The sequence below is a fragment of the Tachyglossus aculeatus genome, chromosome 21 (genome assembly GCF_015852505.1).
Source record: "Tachyglossus aculeatus isolate mTacAcu1 chromosome 21, mTacAcu1.pri, whole genome shotgun sequence".
In the NCBI taxonomy this organism is placed as follows: Eukaryota; Metazoa; Chordata; class Mammalia; order Monotremata; family Tachyglossidae; genus Tachyglossus; species Tachyglossus aculeatus.
Genome location: NC_052086.1, coordinates 27,693,452 through 27,715,243, shown reverse-complemented (window position 1 = coordinate 27,715,243; position 21,792 = coordinate 27,693,452). Strand labels below are relative to the sequence as shown.

The window sequence follows — 21,792 nt, the reverse complement described above, 5'->3', positions numbered from 1 at the left end:
CTTCACGTGGGGAAGGGACTGTTTCTGATCTGATTGTGTTATATGTACCCCAGTGTTTAGTACAGTGCTTGGCATGTAGTAAGCACTTATTATTATTATTATTATTATTATTATTAACAATAATAATAGTGGCATTTATTAATTGATCTAGTGACTTTTCTGCAGGTAAATTACTGGCGGTCTGATCAATGCAATATGATCAATGGAACATCTGGACAGATGTGGGCTCCCTTCATGACTCCTGAGTCTTCCCTGGAATTCTACAGTCCTGATGCCTGTCGGTAGGGAATCTGAAACGCAGCTGCATGATCTGTGGAAGGGCACAGGATCTCTTGTTCCTAAAAAAAAAAAAACCCAAAACAAACCACCATTGCATTGGGGGAGCAACAAACCTCTTCGCCACTTAGTCTCTGTGTGTATCTCAACTTGCCTACCTCCATCGTGACTTTTGTGAGGTTGGATGTTTGCAGCAGAGAGATCTCCCAGGCTCCCCTGGAGGAGAGATTCTTGGACCACCATCCCTTCATAAATTAACTGAAGTTACGCACGGCAGTTTCATCAATGACTGATTTCAGTGCTTTCTATTTTCCATTGTCCAGGTCATCCTTAAAGACTGCCAAACATTTCTAAGCTCACACCTGTGTTGCCCATCCACCTCTGCACTTAGTCACCCTGCCCCCTCCTACCTCATCGCGCTACTCTCCTACTACAACCCATTCCGCACACTTCACTCTTCTAATGGCAACCTTCTCATTGTACTTCCATCTTGTTTATCTTGCCACCAACCTCTTGTCCACGCCCTGCCTCTGGCCTGGAGCACCTTCCCACTTCATATCCAACAGACAATAACTCCCCTTACCTTCAAAGCCTTATTGAAAGCGCATCTCCTCCAAGAGGCCTTCCCTAAGCACTCCTTTCCTCTTCTCCCACTCCCTTCTTCATTGCCCTGACTTGCTTCCTTTATTCATCAACCCCCACCAGCCCCACAGCACTTACATGCATTTCTGTAACTTTATTTATATTAATGTCTGTCTTCCCCTCTAGACTGTAAGCTCATCGTGGGGAGGGAATGCGTCTGTTATATTGTGCTCTCCTAAGCACTTAGTACAGTGCTGTGCATGTAGTAAGCGCTCAATAAATATGATTGACTGACTGGCCTGCACAAAACTCTACACATCTACCCTTGAATTAAGGTGGGGTTCATGTTCACTCGAGAACCATAGCTTATGTGTTTTCCTAGTGGGTGTTAAATTTCTATGTCACCTTCCAGAGTGTTTACTTTTGGGACACGTTCTTATAATAATAATAATAGTAATAATAATAATAATAATATTTGTTAAGCGCTTACTATGTGCCAAGAACTATTCTAAGTGCTGAGCACTGATCTAAGTTCTTATTCCCGTGTGCTTCTCCCTTCATGCTTCCTTTTTTGTTGAGAGTTTTTTGGGGTGGGCTAGCCTCAAAGAAAGAATTTAGGGGAGCTGAAGATCAAGAAAAATAGCTCTGGTTTTACAAAGTGGAAGAAGCATTGACCCAACATATGGCTGCAGAACCTTAATCACTTTATCAAGCAATGGTATTTGAGTGGTTGTTGTGTACAGGACACTGTACTAAGTGCTTGGGAAAGTGTAGTATAACTGAGTTGATATATCTGTTTCCTGCCCAAAACAAGCTCGCCCTTGCACTTGTACATATCTGTAACATTAGTTTATATTGATGTCTGTCTGTCTTCACCCACTAGACTGTGAGCTCATTGTGGGCAGGGAATCTGTTCACCAACTCTGTTATATTGTACTCTTCCCAAGCACTTAGTATAGTGCTCTGCACACAGTAAAGTGCTCAACTATGATTGATTTATCGCACCTTGGCATCACTGTTACAGTCAATGTTATTAGCAGTTCAGATTATCTTGGACCACTTGATAATGATGTTCTTTCCATTCTTCTCTCTAGGTCCATGAAGCTTGTGTATAAGCAATCTAGAGATTTCAGTGGGATGCCAACCTTCCGATTTGTAGCACCTAAAACCTTATTTGCCAATGGAACAGTATACCCACCCAACGAAGGCTTCTGTCCATGCTTACAGAGTGGGATTCAGAATGTCAGCACCTGTAGATTCAGTAGGTATAACTGTTGGGGTGGCGTGTGTGTGTGTCCTTTGATTTTTACAGGGAAGAGTTCTGAGTATTTAACCAGAATACAAGACTGTGTCAAAATACACATATGTTTTTAAGTACTACTGTAAACGGTGTTATAAATTTAAAGTACCAACTGAACAGTAATAACTAAAATGCACTTGTTTGTGGTTTTTTGATATGAAATTTTTTTCCTCTGACTCCATAGTTTTCTGTGAATGTATCCTATTTATAGACATCGTTTCTGCTGAACTCATTTTGAACAAAATCATTTCACATCTTTGAATTCCAGAATTATCACTAGGGTTTCCAAATCCATGTTTCTTAGGCCACTGTGGTGACTTAAAACTTACTCTAGCTTATAAATCTGGTAAAACGTAACTCAAATGAGTACTAGCAATATGGAAATACGTTTAGAAGCACCCTGTGAGGTGCTGAGGAATATGGACATTGATTCTGCTTTTCAGTCCAGGTCATAGGTTTGTTTGGTACATTTTCCTATAAAGTCTGTATCAGTGAAATTGATTTTGCCAAAAAGCACCCTAAATTTACTTGATTTAAGTATATTGAAGGGCAGGGTTCTGCTATACTTCCACACTACCTCTTCGTATTGGAGAGGAAGGAGGCTTTTGGTGCCTATTTATACATATCTAGACTGTGAGTCTGCTGTTGGGTAGGGACCGTCTTTATATGTTGCCAACTTGTACTTCCCGAGCGCTCAGTGCAGTGCTCTGCACACAGTAAGTGCTCAATAAATACGGTTGAATGAATGATGAATATCTGCATGCATAGAGTTTCTCCCAAGATGGGAGAGTCCCCCCAAATGGCTGCCCCATCTGACTTGCCCTCTTCATCTGCTCCTATAGCTGGCTCTGCCAAGACCCCTTAGAAGCTAAAGAAACCACCAGTCCACAACTTTGACGGTTCATCCAAGTTTTTGTGCTGCTTGAAGATAAGCCATTGCCCAATTTATGAATTCTCCTGACTCTGACGTTTTTGATTTATGAAAGGGTCTCTTTTACATTGGCTTGTGCTCTATGGTTTGACATACCCTGCGCATCAGATCTCATTCTTTGGACATTTTGTCTGTTTTCAGATGCTCCCCTCTTTCTCTCTCATCCTCATTTCTACAACGCTGATCCTGTCCTGGTTGAGGCTGTGAACGGACTCCACCCCAACGAAGAGCAGCATTCACTGTTCTTGGATATCCATCCAGTAAGATGACCCCAGGGCCCCTTTCTTGTCACTGAAGATAATCCCATTCAAAGGTCTCAGCTGCTGCCAGGAGAGGTGCTTCTTCCGCATCCTGGCACATCTTGCTGCCTTGGAGTCGGGAGGAGGGTTATCCCTGGCCCCCAGACTTATTAAATCGAGCTTTAAAGGTGTGGTCTGCTAATTGGATAATGCAGGAGGCTTTAGAGTTACTGGCAATAAAGTTTGGTATATGGGCCAGACTCCATAGTACAAGGATTTTAAATTAGATAGAGAATATCAAGATTAGAACGTAATAAAACCATAATTCAATTAACAGTTGTTAGCCCGGGATTCCACTTTGAAGACCAATTAGATAGAGATAACACTCTGGCTTTTTATTATGACGTGCTATTATACTTTGCCATTGAGCCAAGACAGGAGGGTTCTGACAGAGATACTACTTCATGGGCTGGAAATTATAGAACATGAACCTGATAAACTTATTCCTGGGGAGTCCAAAAGGCAAAATCCAAAGCCTTTGCCCCCTTCTATTCCACTACCTGCCAAGTATTGGAGCAACCACTACTGCCAAGCACCACTCACATTGGAGCTTCTGATTTAGAACTAAAGTAGCAGCATGGCATAGTGGATGATGATGATGATGATGGCATTTATTAAGTGCTTACTATGTGCAAAGCACTGTTCTAAGTGCCGGGGAGGTTACAAGGTGATCAGGTTGTCCCACAGGGGGCTCACGGTTTTAATCCCCATTTTACAGATGAGGGAACTGAGGCCCAGAGAAGTTAAGTGACTTTCCTAAAGCCACACAGCTGGCAATTGGTGGAGCCGGGATTTGAACCCATGACCTCTGACTCCAAAGCCTTTGCTCTTTCCACTGAACCACTGAGCCTGGATAGAGCAGGCCAGGGAGTCGGAAGGTCATGGGTTCTAATCCTGGCTCCACCACTTGTCTGATGTGTGACCTTGCGCAAGTTACTTCACTTCTCTGGACCTCAGTTGCCTCATCTACAAAATGGGGATTGAAGCTGTGAGCCTCTCGAGGGACAGGGACTGTCCAACTAGATTTGCTTGTATCCACACCAGCGCTCAGTACCATGCCTGGCACATTAACAAATACCATCAATATTATTATTACTATTGTTGTTGTTATTATTAATAATAATGTTACAGGTTTGGAAGGTGGGGTATTTCCCAAATAGGATCAACATGGGGTAAATATGTAGACTTTTTTTTTTTTCCCCCTGAGCTGTTGGTTCCAAATTGGTTTCCAGCATTGACCTCTGGGGTCTCTGATAACACATGTTCTTAATTCTTTTTTCACACAGTTCTATACCCTGATGACTGTACTCCTACTGTAACAAAAAAAAAAAAAAGAGTTGTTTGGGGGCTTATGGAAGTTGAGATACTTCCCCCCAAATCCTTTTGTTCCAACAGCAATAAAAAGTCCTCCCCAATTTTTTCCTCTTTGCATCAGCTGAGCTTTGGACTAGAATATTTAATTAAATTCATTCATTCAGTCATATTTATTGAGTGCTTACTGTGTGCAGAGCACTGTACTAAGTGCTTGGGAAGTACAAGTTGGCAACATATAGAGACGATCCCTACCCAACAACGGGCTCACAGTGCCACACCATCTTAACTTGAACTTTTCCCCCATTTTGGCTTTTCTAGCTCCTGTATCAGAAGTGGCAGGACCTAATAATCATTATTGTATGTGTTAAGCACTTACTATGTGCGAACCACTGTTCTAAGCACGAGGGTAGATACAAGGTAATCAGGTTGGACACAGACCCTGTCCCACATGGGGCTCACCGTCTTAATCCCCATTTTACAGATGAGGTACCTGAGGCCCAGAGAGGTCAAGTGACTTGCTCAGGGTCACACAGCAGACACATGGCAGAGCCAGGTTTTGAACCCACATCCTCTGACTCCCAGAACTGTGCTCTTTCCACTAGGCCATGCTGTGTATTAGGCTGATGGTGCATTGATAGTAGTTTCACTGATAAGAGTTGATTTTATGAGAACTTAGGTGCTGACTGAGGGATGTATTTTTTTTTTATGGAATTAAATGCTTCCTATGTGCCAGGCACATAGCGCTGAGATAGATACAAATTAATCCCCTATTACTGATGAGGTAACTAAGACACAAAGGAGTTAAGTGATATATCCAAGGACACCCAGAAATCAAGCGGTGGTGCTGCGATTAGAACCCAGGTCCTTCTGACTCACAGCTTTGTACTCTATACACTGGGGCATGCTGCTTCTCCTGATAAGGATTAAATATTAACTTCTTGGGAATGGAAGAGATGCACTCTCTGACACTTTGTCTGGAATCTTGCTCCAAGGAGTCAAGTGCTTTCTATATAAGAACACTTCAGTTGGAGCCTGAATTTAAAATGCGAACAAAATCGCATTGTTTTATCTTTCGTCTGCAGGTCACTGGCATTCCAATGAAGTGCTCCGTCAAGCTGCAGTTGAGTTTATATATAAAAGGAGTCCAAGGGATAACGTAAGTTTGAATCCTCTAGCTTGCTAGGAAGCAGAGTAAAGCTTTTCCTTGTCCCTGGAAAACGCATGGTGTACGGTGAACTCCACATGTGCCAGTTAGGATGGTTCTAGATATTCAGTCCACTTTTTTGGGAATAAGGGAAATTTTATCTCATTGTTCTCCCTCTCCTCATCCCAAATTTGACATGGAAGTTGATAGGAGCCTGTGTTCATAACAGAATCAAGGAGGAGTTGTGATGTTGTTTATTGAATGCCCATTTGGTGCTATGCACTGTCCTAGAGAGTAGTACAACAGAAGAGACAAGTACAACAGAAACAAAACCTGAGACCCATTCGCTGCCAAGGATTGACACTCTAATGGGAGAAGGGATGATCTACCTGGGCTCAGTCTGCAGCAGAGCTGGCTGCCAGGAGTTCCTGAAAGGCCCAGACTTCATCAGATTGGCCACGGGTGCATTGTAACCAGTGTTCAAAAGGTCACTTGGACATCTGCTGGGCTAATGGCATTGTAACCAGTGTTCAAAAGGTCACTTGGATATCTGCTGGGCTAATGGCATTGTAACCAGTGTTCAAAAGGTCACTTGGACATCTGCTGGGCTAATGGCAGCAATGCTGCCACCCTGCCGTCTTCCTTAGCCCCATCCCCAGATGGCACTGGGGGTGACCAGGGAACACCCTCCGCTTGTGGAAGGAATACTGCAATGGGAGTCTTGATTCTCCCTCTTCTCCCCCAACCATCCAATTCTCGAAGTCTGCAGAAAGGGCTCTTAGTGAACTGTGAGCAAGGCTCGAGCAGTGATTGTACACTGCTAGACTGTTAAGACATTGGCAGGGCAAAAGATTCTAGCTGGGATGGAGCTGAAGAGAGCAGTTAAGAGGGAGACAATTTCCACAATCAATCAATCGTATTTATTGAGCGCTTACTGTGTGCAGAGCACTGTACTAAGCACTTGGGAAGTACAAATTGGCAACATATAGAGACAGTCCCTACCCAACAGTGGGCTCACAGTCTAATTGAGCTCACAGTGGGCTCACAGAATTTTTATTCATACCTGAAATGTATTTACATTAATGTCTGCCTCCCTCTCTAGACTGTAAGTTCTTTGTGGGCAGAGAATCATAAATCCAATAACTGTAAATCTTTGTTTAATCGGGAGACAAATAGGAAGCCCTTGGAGGCTTTTGAAGTAATAATAATAATAATAATGGCATTTATTAAGCACTTACTATGTGCAAAGCACTGCGCTGGGAGGTTACAAGGTGATCAGGTTGTCCCACGGGGGGCTCACAGTCTTAATCCCCATTTTACAGATGAGGGAACTGAGGCACAGAGAAGTTAAGTGACTTGCCCAAAGTCACACAGCTGACGATTGGCAGAGCGGGGATTTGAACCCATGACCTCTGACTCCAAAGCCCATGCTCTTTCCACTGAGCTACGCTGCTTCTCTAGAGAAGGATAGGCTTGGTGTGGCATGGAAGGAAATGATCTGATCACTGGGAAGGAGGGCAGAGTGAGGAAGGGAAAGGCCTGAGACAGGAGATCAGTAATGAGAGGGTTGCAAAAGTCTAGGCAGGAAGTGGAAAGGTTTTGAACCTGAATGGTGGTCATAAAGAAGAGAAGGGGGCAGATCTATGAGATACTGTAGACTATAAACTTCTTGTGGGCAGGGAATGTCTTTACCAACTGTCATGTTTTATTCTCTAGTGCTTAGTACAGTGCTCTGCACACAGTATTCAATAAATGCCATTGAACTTGTAGGGGTTTGAGCAACTGAATGTGAGGAAATGACAGAGATGACAAAGATGCAGACTTCTGGAACAGGGAAAAGGGAGGTGATTGCAGTGGGGAAATGAGGAATATGAGAATTTTAGAGGGAAGAAAAATGCAGTTTTAGCCTAAATCTCAGGTGTAGGGTTGGGGGCAGAGGAGGTTCACTCTGTAGGAGGAGCACTGAGATTATAAAGTGGGTGAGAGGTGAGGGCTGGTAAGATATTTGAGAGTTTATTTGCATAGAGGAGACTTGGTGGTCACTGAAACCACTTGCTCCCCAAGGGAATGAATATTAAAGGGGAATATTAGAGGATCCAGAACAGCACAGTGTGGCTCTCACACACAAACACACACACACACAAATTCAATGGGGAGGGAAGAATGAAGAGCAGGCACACAAAGCTGAGAAGCCAATAGAAGAGGATGGGAACCAGAACCACTGCTGGAGAGGATTTCTGGAAGGGAGGAGTAGTCAACTCACAGGTGCAGTCAAGAAAGATTAGGACCAAGCTGAGCCCATTAGACATAGCTTAGTTTGTTCCTGGTGTTTCTTTCTTTTGACTTCTTGGAAGCATTCCCCAATTCATTTTTACTCTCCGCTTATTCATTCAATCATTGTCAGATTTATTGAGCGCCTACTGTGTTCAGAGCACTGTACTAAGTGCTTATATCCACCTCCCCATCTCCCCAGCAGTTGTGTGTAACCTAACCAAAATCTCCCATAGCCTTTTCGTACATCACATACCCTATTACTTAAGCACTAACTCATGTACATAGCCTCTTTTTTTTCAGTGGGGTCCCTTGAATGCTTACTGTGTGGTGACCGTTGTACTAAGTGCTCAGAGTACAGTATAATAGAGATGGTAGACACGTTCCTTTCCCATAACAAGCTCAAAGTCTTGAGTCTACAGTCAAGTGCCCAAAGCGTATGGATCCAAGTGCGTAGACGATGCAGAGGGAGAAGGTCAGGGAAAAAGAGGGCTTAATTGGGGAAGACCTCTTATAATAGTTATGGCAATTGTTAAGAGCTTGACAATCAATAGTATTTATTGAGTGTGCACTGTACTAAGTGCCTGGGAGATGTGCCTCTAGACTTTAAGGTCCTTTGGGCAGGGAATATGCCTACCAAGTCTGTTGTATTCTTCCAACTGCTTAGAGCAATGCTCTGCACACAGTAAGTGTTCAATAAATACCATTGATTGTCAAATGCTCACCCAATGTATTTGAATGTCCATCTCCTTTGCTAGAGTGTAAACTCCTTATTTTCAGGGCTCATGCCTAATGATTCTAATATATTCTTCCAAGAACTTAATAGAGTGCTTGGCATAGTCAATAAGTATTTTTTGCAGTATTCATATAGATATTTATGCTCTGTTTAGTCATACCAAGAACCAGTCATCTAGGGAAAATAGCAACTTTTTATAGGCAAGTATTTTTATTTTATTTTGTGTGAACACTTTTGCCAATGAGAAGGATGAGAGACTGGTAACCCTTTCATATTTGGAATGAGGAAAAATATTTTCCCCATTAAAAAAAAGTTACTCTTCCAATTAAACATTGGGTAACTTCTTATGAACAGTCCTTACTTAATAATGTATTTCCCAAGAAAGAGCTTTAGAAATTATAGATACAGTGAAAGAACCAGAATTCTCAGGCTTCATCTTTGCTGCAACAAAGCAAAATAACTCAGGGTCCTGGGGAATTGTTCCACTTAAAAATATGCTCTGTAGAAACAATTAAAGCTTTAAACACTTGATGTATATCTGGGGAACTCAAACGCAATTTGTCCTTTCTACCTTTGTTTTATGTGTTTTCAGGCAAACAGGGAAGATCCAACCAGTAATTTTGCCTTTGCTTTGGTTTGGAGAGGTAAGTTCATATCTCTCTTTCTGTGCTCTGGAAGTAGAAATGTACTGTGAACAGAACACGTGGAAGGGGAGCAAAGCAGAGCATCTTTGCTGTGCACACAGTGAGTACTCAGTGAATGATTGATAGAACTCAGCAGTAGTGTTTAAAACAACCTAGGAAGGGCAGAATTACTCTCTCCAGCTGATTTGGTCCCTTCACTGAAGTCAAGTCAGGAAGATCCTACTAAGTGGGGCTTGGCCCCTGCTGTGGAACTGATCAAGCAGTGGTATTTGAGTGAGTGCTTATTATGTGTACTAAGTGCTTGGGAGAGTACAGTAGAGTTGGCAGACATGTTCCCTGTTCAAAATGACCTGGCTACTGGGTGGGAGGGCAGGGGGGTGCCCTTTGGCAAAGGAGCGACAATCTGCTTCTAAGCCATCTGCCTCATATGGTTTGGCTGCCTTTTTCTTTATAACAATAGTAAAAATAATAATCGTGGTGGTATTAATGGTGTTTGTGCGTGTGCCTCGCACTGTACTGTTGAGGCAGAATAGACACAGTCCTTGTCCCATATGAAGCTCACAGGCTGAGGCAAGGAAAGCGGGTATTTAATCTCCACTTTACAGATGAGGGAACTAAGGCTCAGAGAAGTTGTCTCTCCAAGGTCACAAAGCAGACAAGTAATGGAGTTGGGTTTAGAACCCAGGTCTCCTGACTCTCAGGCCTGTGTTCTTTCTTTCCACTAGGCCTGGCTGGTTCACCATCCTCCTAGGAGATTAGCTCAGTACATGTGTTCTGTTTTCTGAAAGGAACAATTTAGTCCAACTCTTCCCTCCTGGACAGGCCTCTATCCTGGCGGTCGAGGGCACCCCTGAGGCTTCTGCTCCTGTCCATGGGATACTGCCCACTTGTGATCTGAGCCTTTGATTGCTCTGCTTTCTGGAAAGCAAATTTGAAGCAACTTCCAATCAGCAAAGCACAGGAAACTTCCTTTTTCCTCCCCTATAAAAGTCTGTTGCATGCCACTTGCTTATTCCCCCTTAAGCTATTTTTCACTGAAATCCCTGACCTCTGTTGCCCCCCTCCCCTTCATGTTTGCTTTCATAGCTTCCCTTATCAGTGCTACTCACATTATAGTGGTTCTTTCAAAGGTCTAAGTTCATATTTGGCTTGAATCTTAACTTTGATGATTGAGTTTAGAAATACATTCCTCAGGTTGCAAGAGTAAAATTATCATCTTTTAAAAAACAAATTGAAGGTGTAAGTTCATTCAGCCCACTCTCACTTATCCACATATCAGTAATGAGGATTTTCACCTCTCCAAACCCTTTCTTTCTTGAACCTGAATTCAAGTAACTGCTGGTCAGAATTTTTTGACCATCTGTTCATACTCTTACCAGTCCTTATGGGATATTTTATATTAATACTGTATTTGTTAAAGCACTTACTATATGTCAAGCTCTGTTTAAAGCCCTGGGGTAGATACAAATTACCAGGTTAGACTCAGTCCCTGTCCTCCGTGGGACCCACAATCTAACAAGGAAGGAAAACAGGCACTGAATCCTCACTTTACAAGTGAGGAGACTGAGGCTCAGAGAAGTGAAGTGTCTTATCCAAGGACACACAGCAGACGAGAGGCAGAGTAGGGATTAGAACGCAAGTCCTCTTACTCCCAGGCCCCTGTTTTTTCCACAAGGCCACACTGCTCCCCTTCTCTGTGAATCAGGTAAACTGTGGTTATCATGGCTCTCTGAGCCATTATGGCTGCTTATGTACACCCTCACCTTGTCCTGCTTTTGAGGCAGAGTGGTGTGGTCTGAGACTTCAGAGGGGAAACAGGTGGGCTTATCTTGGGATCCTAGCAAATAGCTCCCAGTTTCCGCAGCCCAACTCCCCTGTAACTGCAACCGGATGCAGTTTAACCAACCCATACGCTTACATTGTGGTTGTGCGGAATGCTCCCTGGACCCCATCCCTGAATCAAAAAGAATCCCTAGCCACTCCAGACTAAAAACAATCAATCAATCAATCAATCGTATTTATTGAGCGCTTACTATGTGCAGAGCACTGTACTAAGCGCTTGGGAAGTACAAATTGGCAACACATAGAGACAGTCCCTACCCAACAGTGGGCTCACAGTCTTAAAGGGGGAGACAGAGAACAGAACCAAACATACCAACAAAATAAAATAAATAGGATAGAAATGTACAAGTAAAATAAATAAATAAATAGAGTAATAAATATGTACAACCATATATACATATATACAGGTGCTGTGGGGAAGGGAAGGAGGTAAGATGGGGGGATGGAGAGGGGGATGAGGGGGAGAGGAAGGAAGGGGCTCAGTCTGGGAAGGCCTCCTGGAGGAGGTGAGCTCTCAGCAGGGCCGTGAAGGGAGGAAGAGAGCTAGCTTGGCGGAGGGGCAGAGGGAGGGCATTCCAGGCCCGGGGGATGACGTGGGCCAGGGGTCGATGGCGGGACAGACGAGAACGAGGTACAGTGAGGAGATTAGCGGCGGAGGAGCGGAGGGTGTGGGCTGGGCAGTAGAAGGAGAGAAGGGAGGTGAGGTAGGAGGGGGCGAGGTGATGGAGAGCCTTGAAGCCCAGGGTGAGGAGTTTCTGCCTGATGCGCAGATTGATTGGTAGCCACTGGAGATTTTTGAGGAGGGGAGTAATATGCCCAGAGCGTTTCTGGACAAAGATAATCCGGGCAGCAGCATGAAGTATGGATTGAAGTGGAGAGAGACACGAGGATGGGAGATCAGAGAGAAGGCTGGTGCAGTAGTCCAGACGGGATAGGATGAGAGCTTGAATGAGCAGGGTAGCGGTTTGGATGGAGAGGAAAGGGCGGATCTTGGCAATGTTGCGGAGCTGAGACCGGCAGGTTTTGGTGACGGCTTGGATGTGAGGGGTGAATGAGAGAGCGGAGTCGAGGATGACACCAAGGTTGCGGGCTTGTGAGACGGGAAGGATGGTAGTGCCAAAACAATGGGTCTGTGTCTTCCGAGTCAAGCTGTTGGCACGGAAGAGGATCCTTAGGTTCCTTGCTACCCTTCTCTCTGCCAGAGAACACTCTGATATCCTCTGCTTCCCCTTCATTACCCAAAATACCAGCATCTCTGAAATATACCCAGTCCTAAATGTTCAGAATATCCAAAGCTTTTTAAGGGTTTTCTTGCCCTTGTCTACATTCTATCTTGTTTTCATAAAGGTAAGGATGGGGGATTTGAAAACTTCAAAAATTGGGCTATTCAGGAGATCCACTAAATCCTAATGATCCATGAAAATCCCTCCTGAAGTCCACATCGCCTGAAACATTCACTGTTTGGTAATGACTTCTGTCACTTTCACTATTAATCTTTTTTACCAGAACCTCTAAGCAAGTTGCAGTGTAATTTGCAACTTTCTAGACTGTAAGCTCCCGTTCTAGACTGTAAGCTCCTGTGGTCAGGGAATATGTCTATCACATTTGTTGTTTAGTACTCTCCCATGTGCTTAGTACAGTCCTCAGCACATAGGAAGCGCTCAATAAATACCATTGACTGACTGGAGTTTCTTTTTCCCTAACTTTGCCGAGGGGCAGTGAAATGCTTGATAGGAAAGAGAAACAAAGGGGCTATATGATTAGCTTCTGAATAATTAACAGTAACTGTGGTATTTTCTTAAGCACTTATTATGTTCATGGGTTAGATACCAGTTACTCAGATTGGACACAGTCCCCGTCCCACTTGGGGCTCGCCACCTGAGAGGTAGAACAGGTGTTTCATTCCCACTTCCCAGATGAGCAGACTGAAACACAGAGAAGTTAAAGTGACTTGCCCAAGGTTACCCAGCAGGTAAGTGTCAAAATTGGAATTAGAACCCAGGTCCCCTGAGTCCCAGACTTGTGCTCTTTACACCAGGCCCTGTAACTGAGTTGTTTAGTCCATGAAATGACTTTATCTATGCAGATCAAGTAGTCTCCCATGCGGAATGATCCTTTCTTGTGTGTTTTGCTCCAGAGTGCAGTGATGAGTGGCAAAACCTTTAACACATTCTACACTCAGCTGGTGTTGTTACCCAGTGTGGCACAATACATGCAGTACGTCTTCATTGGCCTGGGAGGGGTTCTCCTGATTATTGCCTTCATCCTCCGAGTCAGAAGCCAGGTAAGTGGCCAAAAGACACCAGGATGCCCTCTAGCTTTACAAATCAAGACTTGAAATGGGCTTGATAGGGCTGTGCTGACCATGGGTGTGACTCACGCTACCATTTCACAGATTAAATGCCTTCAGGGAGGACATCCCTGCTAGACTTTGGCCTTCCTTCAGGCGGGGCTTTCGGGGAAATGGGATCAGCGGCATCTCTGCTTAGCTTCTTCTTCCTTCCAGCGGGATTTCGGGGAATGGGTTACTGCTGCTTCATCTTGCACTCTACATGCCGCTACTCCTGTCCACGCTGGCCCTGTGAGTTCTTTGTATGTGAGCAGGAAAGTCAGGGACCACAGCACAAAGACAACTGGAGATGGGTGTGGGCCAGTGTGGGAGGTGGACGCTTATTCAGGGTCTCCAGGACCCCACCAGGACAGCTCTCAGACTTCTTAGGCTGGTTAGTCGAGAGAGTAGCCAAAGACCCTCTCTGCCGCTGTCCTTGGGGTAGAGGAACTTCAGTGGGCTGATTCAGATAAGATGGGTCTGGAGTTAGAGGTCGGCAGAAATAGACTCAGTTTATTGTCCTTTTTGTTGGGTATTTTAATCAGTGTGTTCAATTTCACATTCACTTATACTTGGAGAGGCTTTCTGAAAGCTATTGACAATGATGGCCTGTCTCTGTTTCCAAAATAAGAGCTTTAGAATTTGTAGCCTTCCTAGACAGCCCACCTGAGGGGTTCAGGTAAGACTGAGAACCTCCCTGTCATTTAGAGGAGAAGTGTAGATTACTAGACTCTAATCTCGCTGTGGACAGGGAATGTGTTTATTATTCTCTCCCAAGTGTTTAGTGCAGTGCTTTGCACACAAGGAAGCACTCAACAAATATGATTGAATGAGTGAATAAGCAGTTGAGTACAGTCACTATTCCTTCACTAGTGCAGGGATAGATGAGCTAGTTTCCCAGAAGCTCTTCAGAAGGGACCTTTTATAGAGATCTGCTCTTGTTGGACGTGATTCTTGCTTTAAAGATGAGTAGGAGTTAACTACTGGTAGGAAGTCCAGCTCCAAAGAACAAGTTCAAAACTCACTAGGACTGCTGTCTTTTTTTTTTTTCTGCTTTTGTGCAGCTTTGGCTCTCCCTGGCTTGGGGATAATGCTTTGACTCTTTTCCTCTATTGCTGAAACACTAAACCTAGAATGCTCCATAAGAGTTGAAACATGAAGTATGAGCCATGCAACTTTCCAGTCTGCTTCACTAATTTTCATCAAATGGGGTTCGTTATAGTGTTCCACGTGGGAGTGAAATTCCTGACCAATCTTTCTCTTACACTTTGAAGCTCCAAGCTTCTGAAATGAAGATAAAATCCTCCTCTGCTCTTGCCCCCCCCCCAAACACCCCCCTGCAAAAAAACCCAAACCAAAAAACAAAGCAACAAAACTCACCACCTGCTGATGATGGTGAGAAATATTGACTGATTGGACCATAGTGATTCTTATCTGAGTGTGTATTCAGGGGTGTTTTGAGCAAGGCTGTAGAAACCTGGACATGGAAAGACTAACTTGAAGAGAAACTTTCCATGTCGCTGTTCGCATTTCACTGCCGTTAGGTGGAACTCCATTTGGAACCCCTGGTTTCTAGAGCCTCATTTAGGAGAACTCCCAATCCCATTGGGTTCTTTCCTCCTGGGAGCAGTTTCACTAACCAGATTCTTCTGACCAACCTCATCATTCTCCTACTTACTGAACTTGGCTTCAGGGGCCTGCCAGCAATCGACCAGTCAATGGTATTTATTGAGCATTTACTGTGTGCAGAGCACTGTACTAAGCACCAGTCAATCCAGGGTCCCAGTCAATCTTTCCCTCTGAGGCTTGGTGCCAGAATGGGAAGGTGCTTGGCCTGGCTCCATGAGGCCATGCAGTTTTCCAGAGAGGCTTGCTTAAGCTCTGGCAGTACTATTCATTGACCCGTCACTTGCCAGAGCTCCACTTCCCTAGCTGACTCAGTTTACATCACTGGTCCAGCGTGTATTTGTTTTCCCTTAAGAGCTGGGAGGTTGCTCCTTTAAGGCTATTACATTTCCTTTAGGGGAACATTGTGTTGCCATCTGGAGCATTTTCACCTTCCTTATGCTCAACCAAGCAAATGCCCAAAGAGGCTACTTTGGGCTCCACTGTTTGTGACGGTGTTTCTTTAAAATTAGTGAAGAAACTCATGACAAAGAGTCAGTGGTCCCTAAAGATCCTTTTGTAACAGAACTGCAGTTCGGGATTATGTAAAAAAGTTACCAAACTGCACAGTATCAGTCCATCTTCCCTCTCTTCCCCCTCTCCTCCACTCAAAGAAAGGCAGAAAACAATCTGTGTGAAAGGTGTGCTTAACTGGCTTCTTTCCCTTATTCCCTCAATCATTGTTGAAACCCTGAATCACAACAATAAAGCCATTGATGGCAATTGATTAAACCTGGTATTCCCCTTCAAGCATCTCTTTGGATGGCTGCTTCTGAGCAGGAGAATTTAAACTGAAATTGATTCCTCTGGCTTCAAAAGGTCTCTAATCTTTAAGACCTTGTATGTATTTGCTTGAGGGCAGTCTTTCAGAGTGGATATGCTTGGGGATGTATCTATTTTTTTTCTAAAAGTTAAATATATTAAATGGTTAATCTTAAAACAATTCCTTTTAATCTCACCAGCTCAAGCCATTCTTACAAAGCTGTCTGTTCCTAACCCAGGCATCCCTATCAAAATATTTCCTTTAATTCAACCTAGTATCTTTCCCCATGCAAGCACCCAGTTTTGTTCCTGTCCTTACAGTCGGCCTTCCTGAGAGTGTACTCTAAACCGTGCACAATCTTGTCATTCAGAGGGACACTTAAAAGACTGGCTTGATCTCTTGTGGAATTGTCTAAGTTCTAATTCAGTTCCCTTTTTAAATAGCATTTAATGGTGATGGAGAATGACTAATAATAAATGTACCTGGAATAAACTAGTTTTAAATAGAGAAACAATCAAATTAACGGAAGTACTAAACTTGACTATAAACCATGTTTAATGTATTCCTTGTTTAGAAAGTGAAAAAATTCACCTACAACTTTAAATGATAAATTAGCTTGATTATCTTCTAGGACAAATGCTTTTTATTTTGGAGTAGTAGTAAAAAGGGTCCAAAGAATAAGGAGGCCATTCAGGCCTACTCAGAATCTCTGATGACCTCTACTCATAATGGGACTGTGCTCCAGGAAGCCCGTTTGTAGGTGGGTACCAGGTAAAACAATCTTTTCCACTAACATAGCCATTCTCTTCAGTAAAACTGATATAGAATTCTAAAGTAGAATTTTCAAAAATGTTTTTATCCTCTAAAGATCTTCACCCTCCACCTCTTCTAAAAATGTGTAAAGACTTAAGTTCTCTTGACAATGGAAATAATTACTTTAGAGCAGCTTCATAGATCACTGCTATGTAAGGATGCTTCAGTGCTGGAATAGACATAGGGACAGTTTTGGTTTTTTTGGGGGGTTTTTGCAGTTTTATTTTCATTATTTTCTCAGGATTAAAAATGAATGGGATATCTCTTCTGAGCAAATCAGGTATTGGGTCAAAGGCCAGGTGATTTTTATCAAAGCTCCATTTCCCTGTTCCAGGGAAGCTCTTGGAATGGTATGGGTGATACTGGCCTGGTGGAAGAGGGAATGGGGGAATTGAATTAAGACTAAGGCTACATCAACTTTGACATGCCTTCCAGTCCACATCTTAGGCAGAGGGGAAAGCCCAGCATAAAAAGCACAATTCCTGGCTTTATTTCTGTGTACTGAGAGCTCCAGTGCCTACTTCTAGACTAAAATTTCTCACTCATATTGTTTCTGGAAGCCAGTGTCATAAATTCACAGCTAAGAAGAATGAACTCTCGGGTGATGCATCTAATAGTCTTCCTAGAAAAGGAAAGGAAGTAGTTAATTCTAGTCTTTTCAAATCCAAGTACTGGGGCTGTTGTTTTAAATAACCAGACTAAAGACTCAACATTCAGAACAGAAATGTGTCAACTGCATTTAAAATTTAGGAGGATGTGCATCTGGAAGCTAGTATATTATTTAAATTGTACCAGAGTGAGAAATCTTGAGCATAAAAGTTTTTCTCTTATATTAGTGACAGTGTGCTGGGCTCTGCAGTCAGAAGTGACACCTTTTGGCTGTTGGTTCAGATCACTTGGGGGTTTCCAAAGACTCTTCCACTTTAAGAAACCAGTGGGTTTCTGCGCTTTGTTGGTTTCTTGGGTAAAAATGACTCAGGTTCAGTGGCCCTCAGGAGGCTGGTATGGTGAGAAGAGGTAGTGAGAAGAGGGGAATAAGGGGATAGGAGACCTAGGAGGATCATTCACTACCACTTGCGTTGTTTCTTCTTAGTTTGCCCCTCAGGACTGAAGTAAGAAGGGACCCTCCCCTTCCCAGCCAACAGCAAGTCTGTTGAAAATCAAGTAACAAACCATCTGTCTCTGCTGGGAAGACTCCTTTTCTTGAGAGCTCTTAGGATGTCATAGGTTGAGTGCATAAGAGTTTTGGCTGAAGACTTTTTTGGCTTTCTTCTCACCTCCCTGAAATTGCTGATTATAAGAGAACTTAGCACAGCAATAGCTGGATTCATTGCAGAATGGTAAACTGACTGTTGTGAACAGGCCTTCCAATCTGTAACTCTGGCAAGTTAGCCAATAAGCTGTTTAAAGAGCCTGGAGCAACTCAGGTGAATGAACACAAGTTTTACAAAGCACGGGGGTTATTCTGGGTAAAAAGGTATCTTTTAAAGGCTTTCCAAACTGGTTATGTGGACTGTCTAGGTTGAGAATAGGGCTGTGCTTTTGTCACTGTAATATTGCTCAATTTTTCTTTTAGCAACTAACCTTTGCTCACTTAAAAGTAAGCAACAAGGAGATGGCATTATTGCCTCTATTAAACATACCCCGTTATGCCTAAAGAATGTCATTATTTTTTAAAGAATCTTAAGTCTCTTCAACTCTGGGTTTTGCCCTAACACTTTTCTTAATTCTGCCCCAATCCCCACAATTGAATGACTACTTATTTTTTTAAGTTGCTATGTTGTCTTACTAAGAAATTTTGCCTTTGATATCATAATCTGACTGGTTCTCACATAACCTTTTGCTTTTATAGTGTGTGTGTGGGGGGGGCATCTAACAGTTAACTCTTTGTGGGGAGGGAAGGAGAGAGTGGGGTCTCAAGGGGAATGTGTATATTGGGAACAAAATTGTCTCATCCAGTACCTCTGAATTCTCAATAAGAGATGAATACTTTGATCTGTGTTCTCATGCTCAAATAATTCTTAGGTGACTTATAAATTTTTATAAAACAAAGCACTCATGAAAGCCCTGAAGGAAAACCATTTGGAACCTAATGCCTTCCACAGTTCAGAGTGTTGTAGCCATAAACTGTTTTGGATGGTTCATGATTCCCTTAAAGTTCCACCAGAGGGGAAAGGGAAATAGTCTATCGGGGGGAGAACAAAGGGAGGGAAAGAGGGTGGAGAGGGAAGAGTGGGAGAGGAGACAAAACGAGGGAGGAGAGCCAGAGAAGGAAGAGCAAGGCATGGGTGAAAGGAGAAGAAAGAGCCTACTCTTGGCTGGGCAAGTGGGAGCTTATTGGAAATTCCTCCTCCCCTCATCTTGTGAATAAAGGGATCAGTCCTATTGGTTTGCCATTTAAGAGTTCTCTCTCTCCAAAAGGGAAGAGTCTTTCTGGTGCCTGGGTAAGGCCTACTTATTTAAGTCAACATCAAGATGGGTCCTTGGATGTGAACATAAGTTCCTGGACTCAGCTGGAGCCAGAAAGATAACCTGACTACTTTTTTTTTTTTGTACAGAAAAACTTTGAAGAAGCTCTTGGAGCAGGGCTGGACACACCAGCTGATCAGCTTCCCAACCCACAGACCCCTCTTCTCCAGGGAGACTCGAGTAACAGAAAATATAATGATGAAGCTTGAAGGGGGGCTGCTTCCTGCACTCTGCAGGAGTGCCAGTGTGACTTTTCTGTACACATGTGTGTAATGGACACTCAGGGACCAATAAGATCTCATTTGAGGATTCTAGAATGGGCATGTTGACATGGGAGAGGCCAGAGAATCAAGCTCGGCATTCCAATCATCCATGATGGATAAAATGATTGACATCCATCATCTGCCCTGGAGTCTGTGGCAGTCCTGGATTCCCAGAGGGTCGGATCAGCCACCTGGGAAGTGGGAGATGCAGAGCTATGCCTGTGTCATCCGCCCCCTCCCCCAACCCCTTCAGTAGAGCTATGGGAACATACTGTGTGTACTTGTACTGCTTAATTCATCAGGTGCACACAAACACTGAGTAAAGCTGGGTTGAGCCTTTTTGCTCCGCTCCTTCATACCCTTTACCTTCGGATGACTCACTTTTCTTATCTATAAATCTCCCCTCTTCCCCTCCACCCCCGCCCCCCCCCCCCCCCCAAAAAAATCTATAAAACACAACAGAACTCCAAGTTAGATCTGGCCAACATTGGACTGGGGCACTACATGGAAGTGGACATCCTCCTTTGGCCCAATTCCTCAATTTTTTTTTCCCCTCTCTATAAGCCACGATGTATGTGTAGGGTGTTGGTCACTGTGGATCCAAGTGTACAAAAAGGCACATTTGCCTCAGAGTAGAGTGAGCTTGGTCCTAGGGAGCAGTGGTTATTGTCCTAGAGAGCCAACATAGTCCAGCATATAGAGATTGTGCAACTCTTTACTATTGACTCAGCTTAATTTTTGAAGCGTCTTTTTACACCCATCAGGGGCAGGGGCAAAATGTGCCTGCTCCAGGTTTTTGTCATCTGCGAGAGTGGTTCCGAGAACCTCATTTTAAGGCCCTCCAGTATTCCTCACTCCCTGCCTTTTAAATCCTGGGATATTGTCTCACAGGGTGCTCGTTTTGAGTATCCTATTGATTTCATAGACTTTGTATTTTTGCTTGAACTAAAATTTCCTGGTCAGACCTAATCCCAAATAGAAAGATCCTAACACTAAATCATAACCCGTGAGCCTCTGCATTGTCGGGGAGGAGCAGTCTTGGTAGGGACAGGAGAAGGGGCCCTGTCCTTGGAGAAACCACTGCTTTAACCTTCTAGAGATGCTGTCTTGCTCCTGCCAGGCCACTGGACCCTGTGCCCCTTGGGCAGATGTCTCCTCCCTTTTTTCCTATGGAGAAAAAAATGAGTTTTAAAAGATTTATTGTTGAAATAAAAAGAAAAAAGTAAATGTCTGTGTAATTGCTTTGTGGAAAAGGTCTTGCTGCAATGAGGTCCAGGCTGGAGAAAGGCAATCTGCTTCCAAGGACTCATGCCTTCTGTGTCTGCTCATTTTCTTTACTTAGGCAATGAGCCCCAGGTGGGACAGGGACTGTGACTGACTTTTTTTTTTTTTTCCAAAGGTATTTGTTAAGCACTTACTATGCACTGGTATAGATACAAGTTAAGCAGGTTGGACACAGTCCCCACCCACATGGGGTTCACACTTTTAATCCCACTTTACAGATGAGGTAACTGAGGCACAGAGAAGTTGTGCCTTGCCCAAGGTCACACAGCAGACCTGGTGGAGCTGGGATTAGAACCCATGTCCTTCTAATTCCCTAGATCTGTGCTCTATCCACTAAGTCATGGGTGCCAGGCAGTCTTCTACCCACTGGGATAGATATAAGCTAATCAGGTTGGACATAGTCCACGTTCCACATGGGGCTCACAGTCTTATTCCCCATTTTACAGATGAGGTCACTGAGGCACAGAGGAAGTGAAATGACTTGCCCAAGATCACATAGTGTCAGAGCAGGGATTAGAACCCAGGTCCTTCTGGCTCACAGGCTCATGATCTATCCACTAGACCATGCTGATTAATTTGTACCCACTCCAGAGTTTAGAAAAGTGCTTGACATATGGTAAGTGCTCAACAAATAACAATTCCATAGTAATCTTAAAGTAAGAACTTTATGGGGCTAGTTGCAAGCTGACTTTATTATTCATCAGTCTATTCATTATCATGTATTGACTCTTCTCCCTCCACCATTACCACCCCCACACTCCATGCCCCACTGCAAGAAGGCATTAGGAGCACAGCCCTGGGAGACAAGGACCTGGGTTTTAATCCCTGCTCTGCCACTTGTCTGCTGTATGACCTTGGGCAAGTCAC

General features: G+C 43.7%; 1 protein-coding gene across 2 annotated transcripts in view; it reads left to right on the top strand.

Annotated features, from left to right (window-relative positions):
- Positions 1 to 20,064, top strand: part of SCARB1 (scavenger receptor class B member 1) — a 64,537-nt gene extending 44,473 nt beyond the window's left edge. The window contains exons 6-13 of one of the 2 annotated variants that reach the window (XM_038762340.1): positions 166 to 281; positions 1,953 to 2,119; positions 3,231 to 3,349; positions 5,785 to 5,858; positions 9,446 to 9,497; positions 13,477 to 13,623; positions 16,728 to 16,856; positions 19,468 to 19,554. In XM_038762340.1, coding sequence (XP_038618268.1) covers positions 166 to 281; positions 1,953 to 2,119; positions 3,231 to 3,349; positions 5,785 to 5,858; positions 9,446 to 9,497; positions 13,477 to 13,623; positions 16,728 to 16,856 — 804 coding nt within the window. In that variant the 3' untranslated portion in view covers positions 19,468 to 19,554. Of the gene's footprint in view, positions 1 to 165; positions 282 to 1,952; positions 2,120 to 3,230; positions 3,350 to 5,784; positions 5,859 to 9,445; positions 9,498 to 13,476; positions 13,624 to 16,727; positions 16,857 to 19,467 lie in introns of both variants that reach the window. The other variant, XM_038762341.1, reaches the window with a different exon arrangement.
- The last annotated feature ends 1,728 nt before the right edge of the window (positions 20,065 to 21,792 follow it).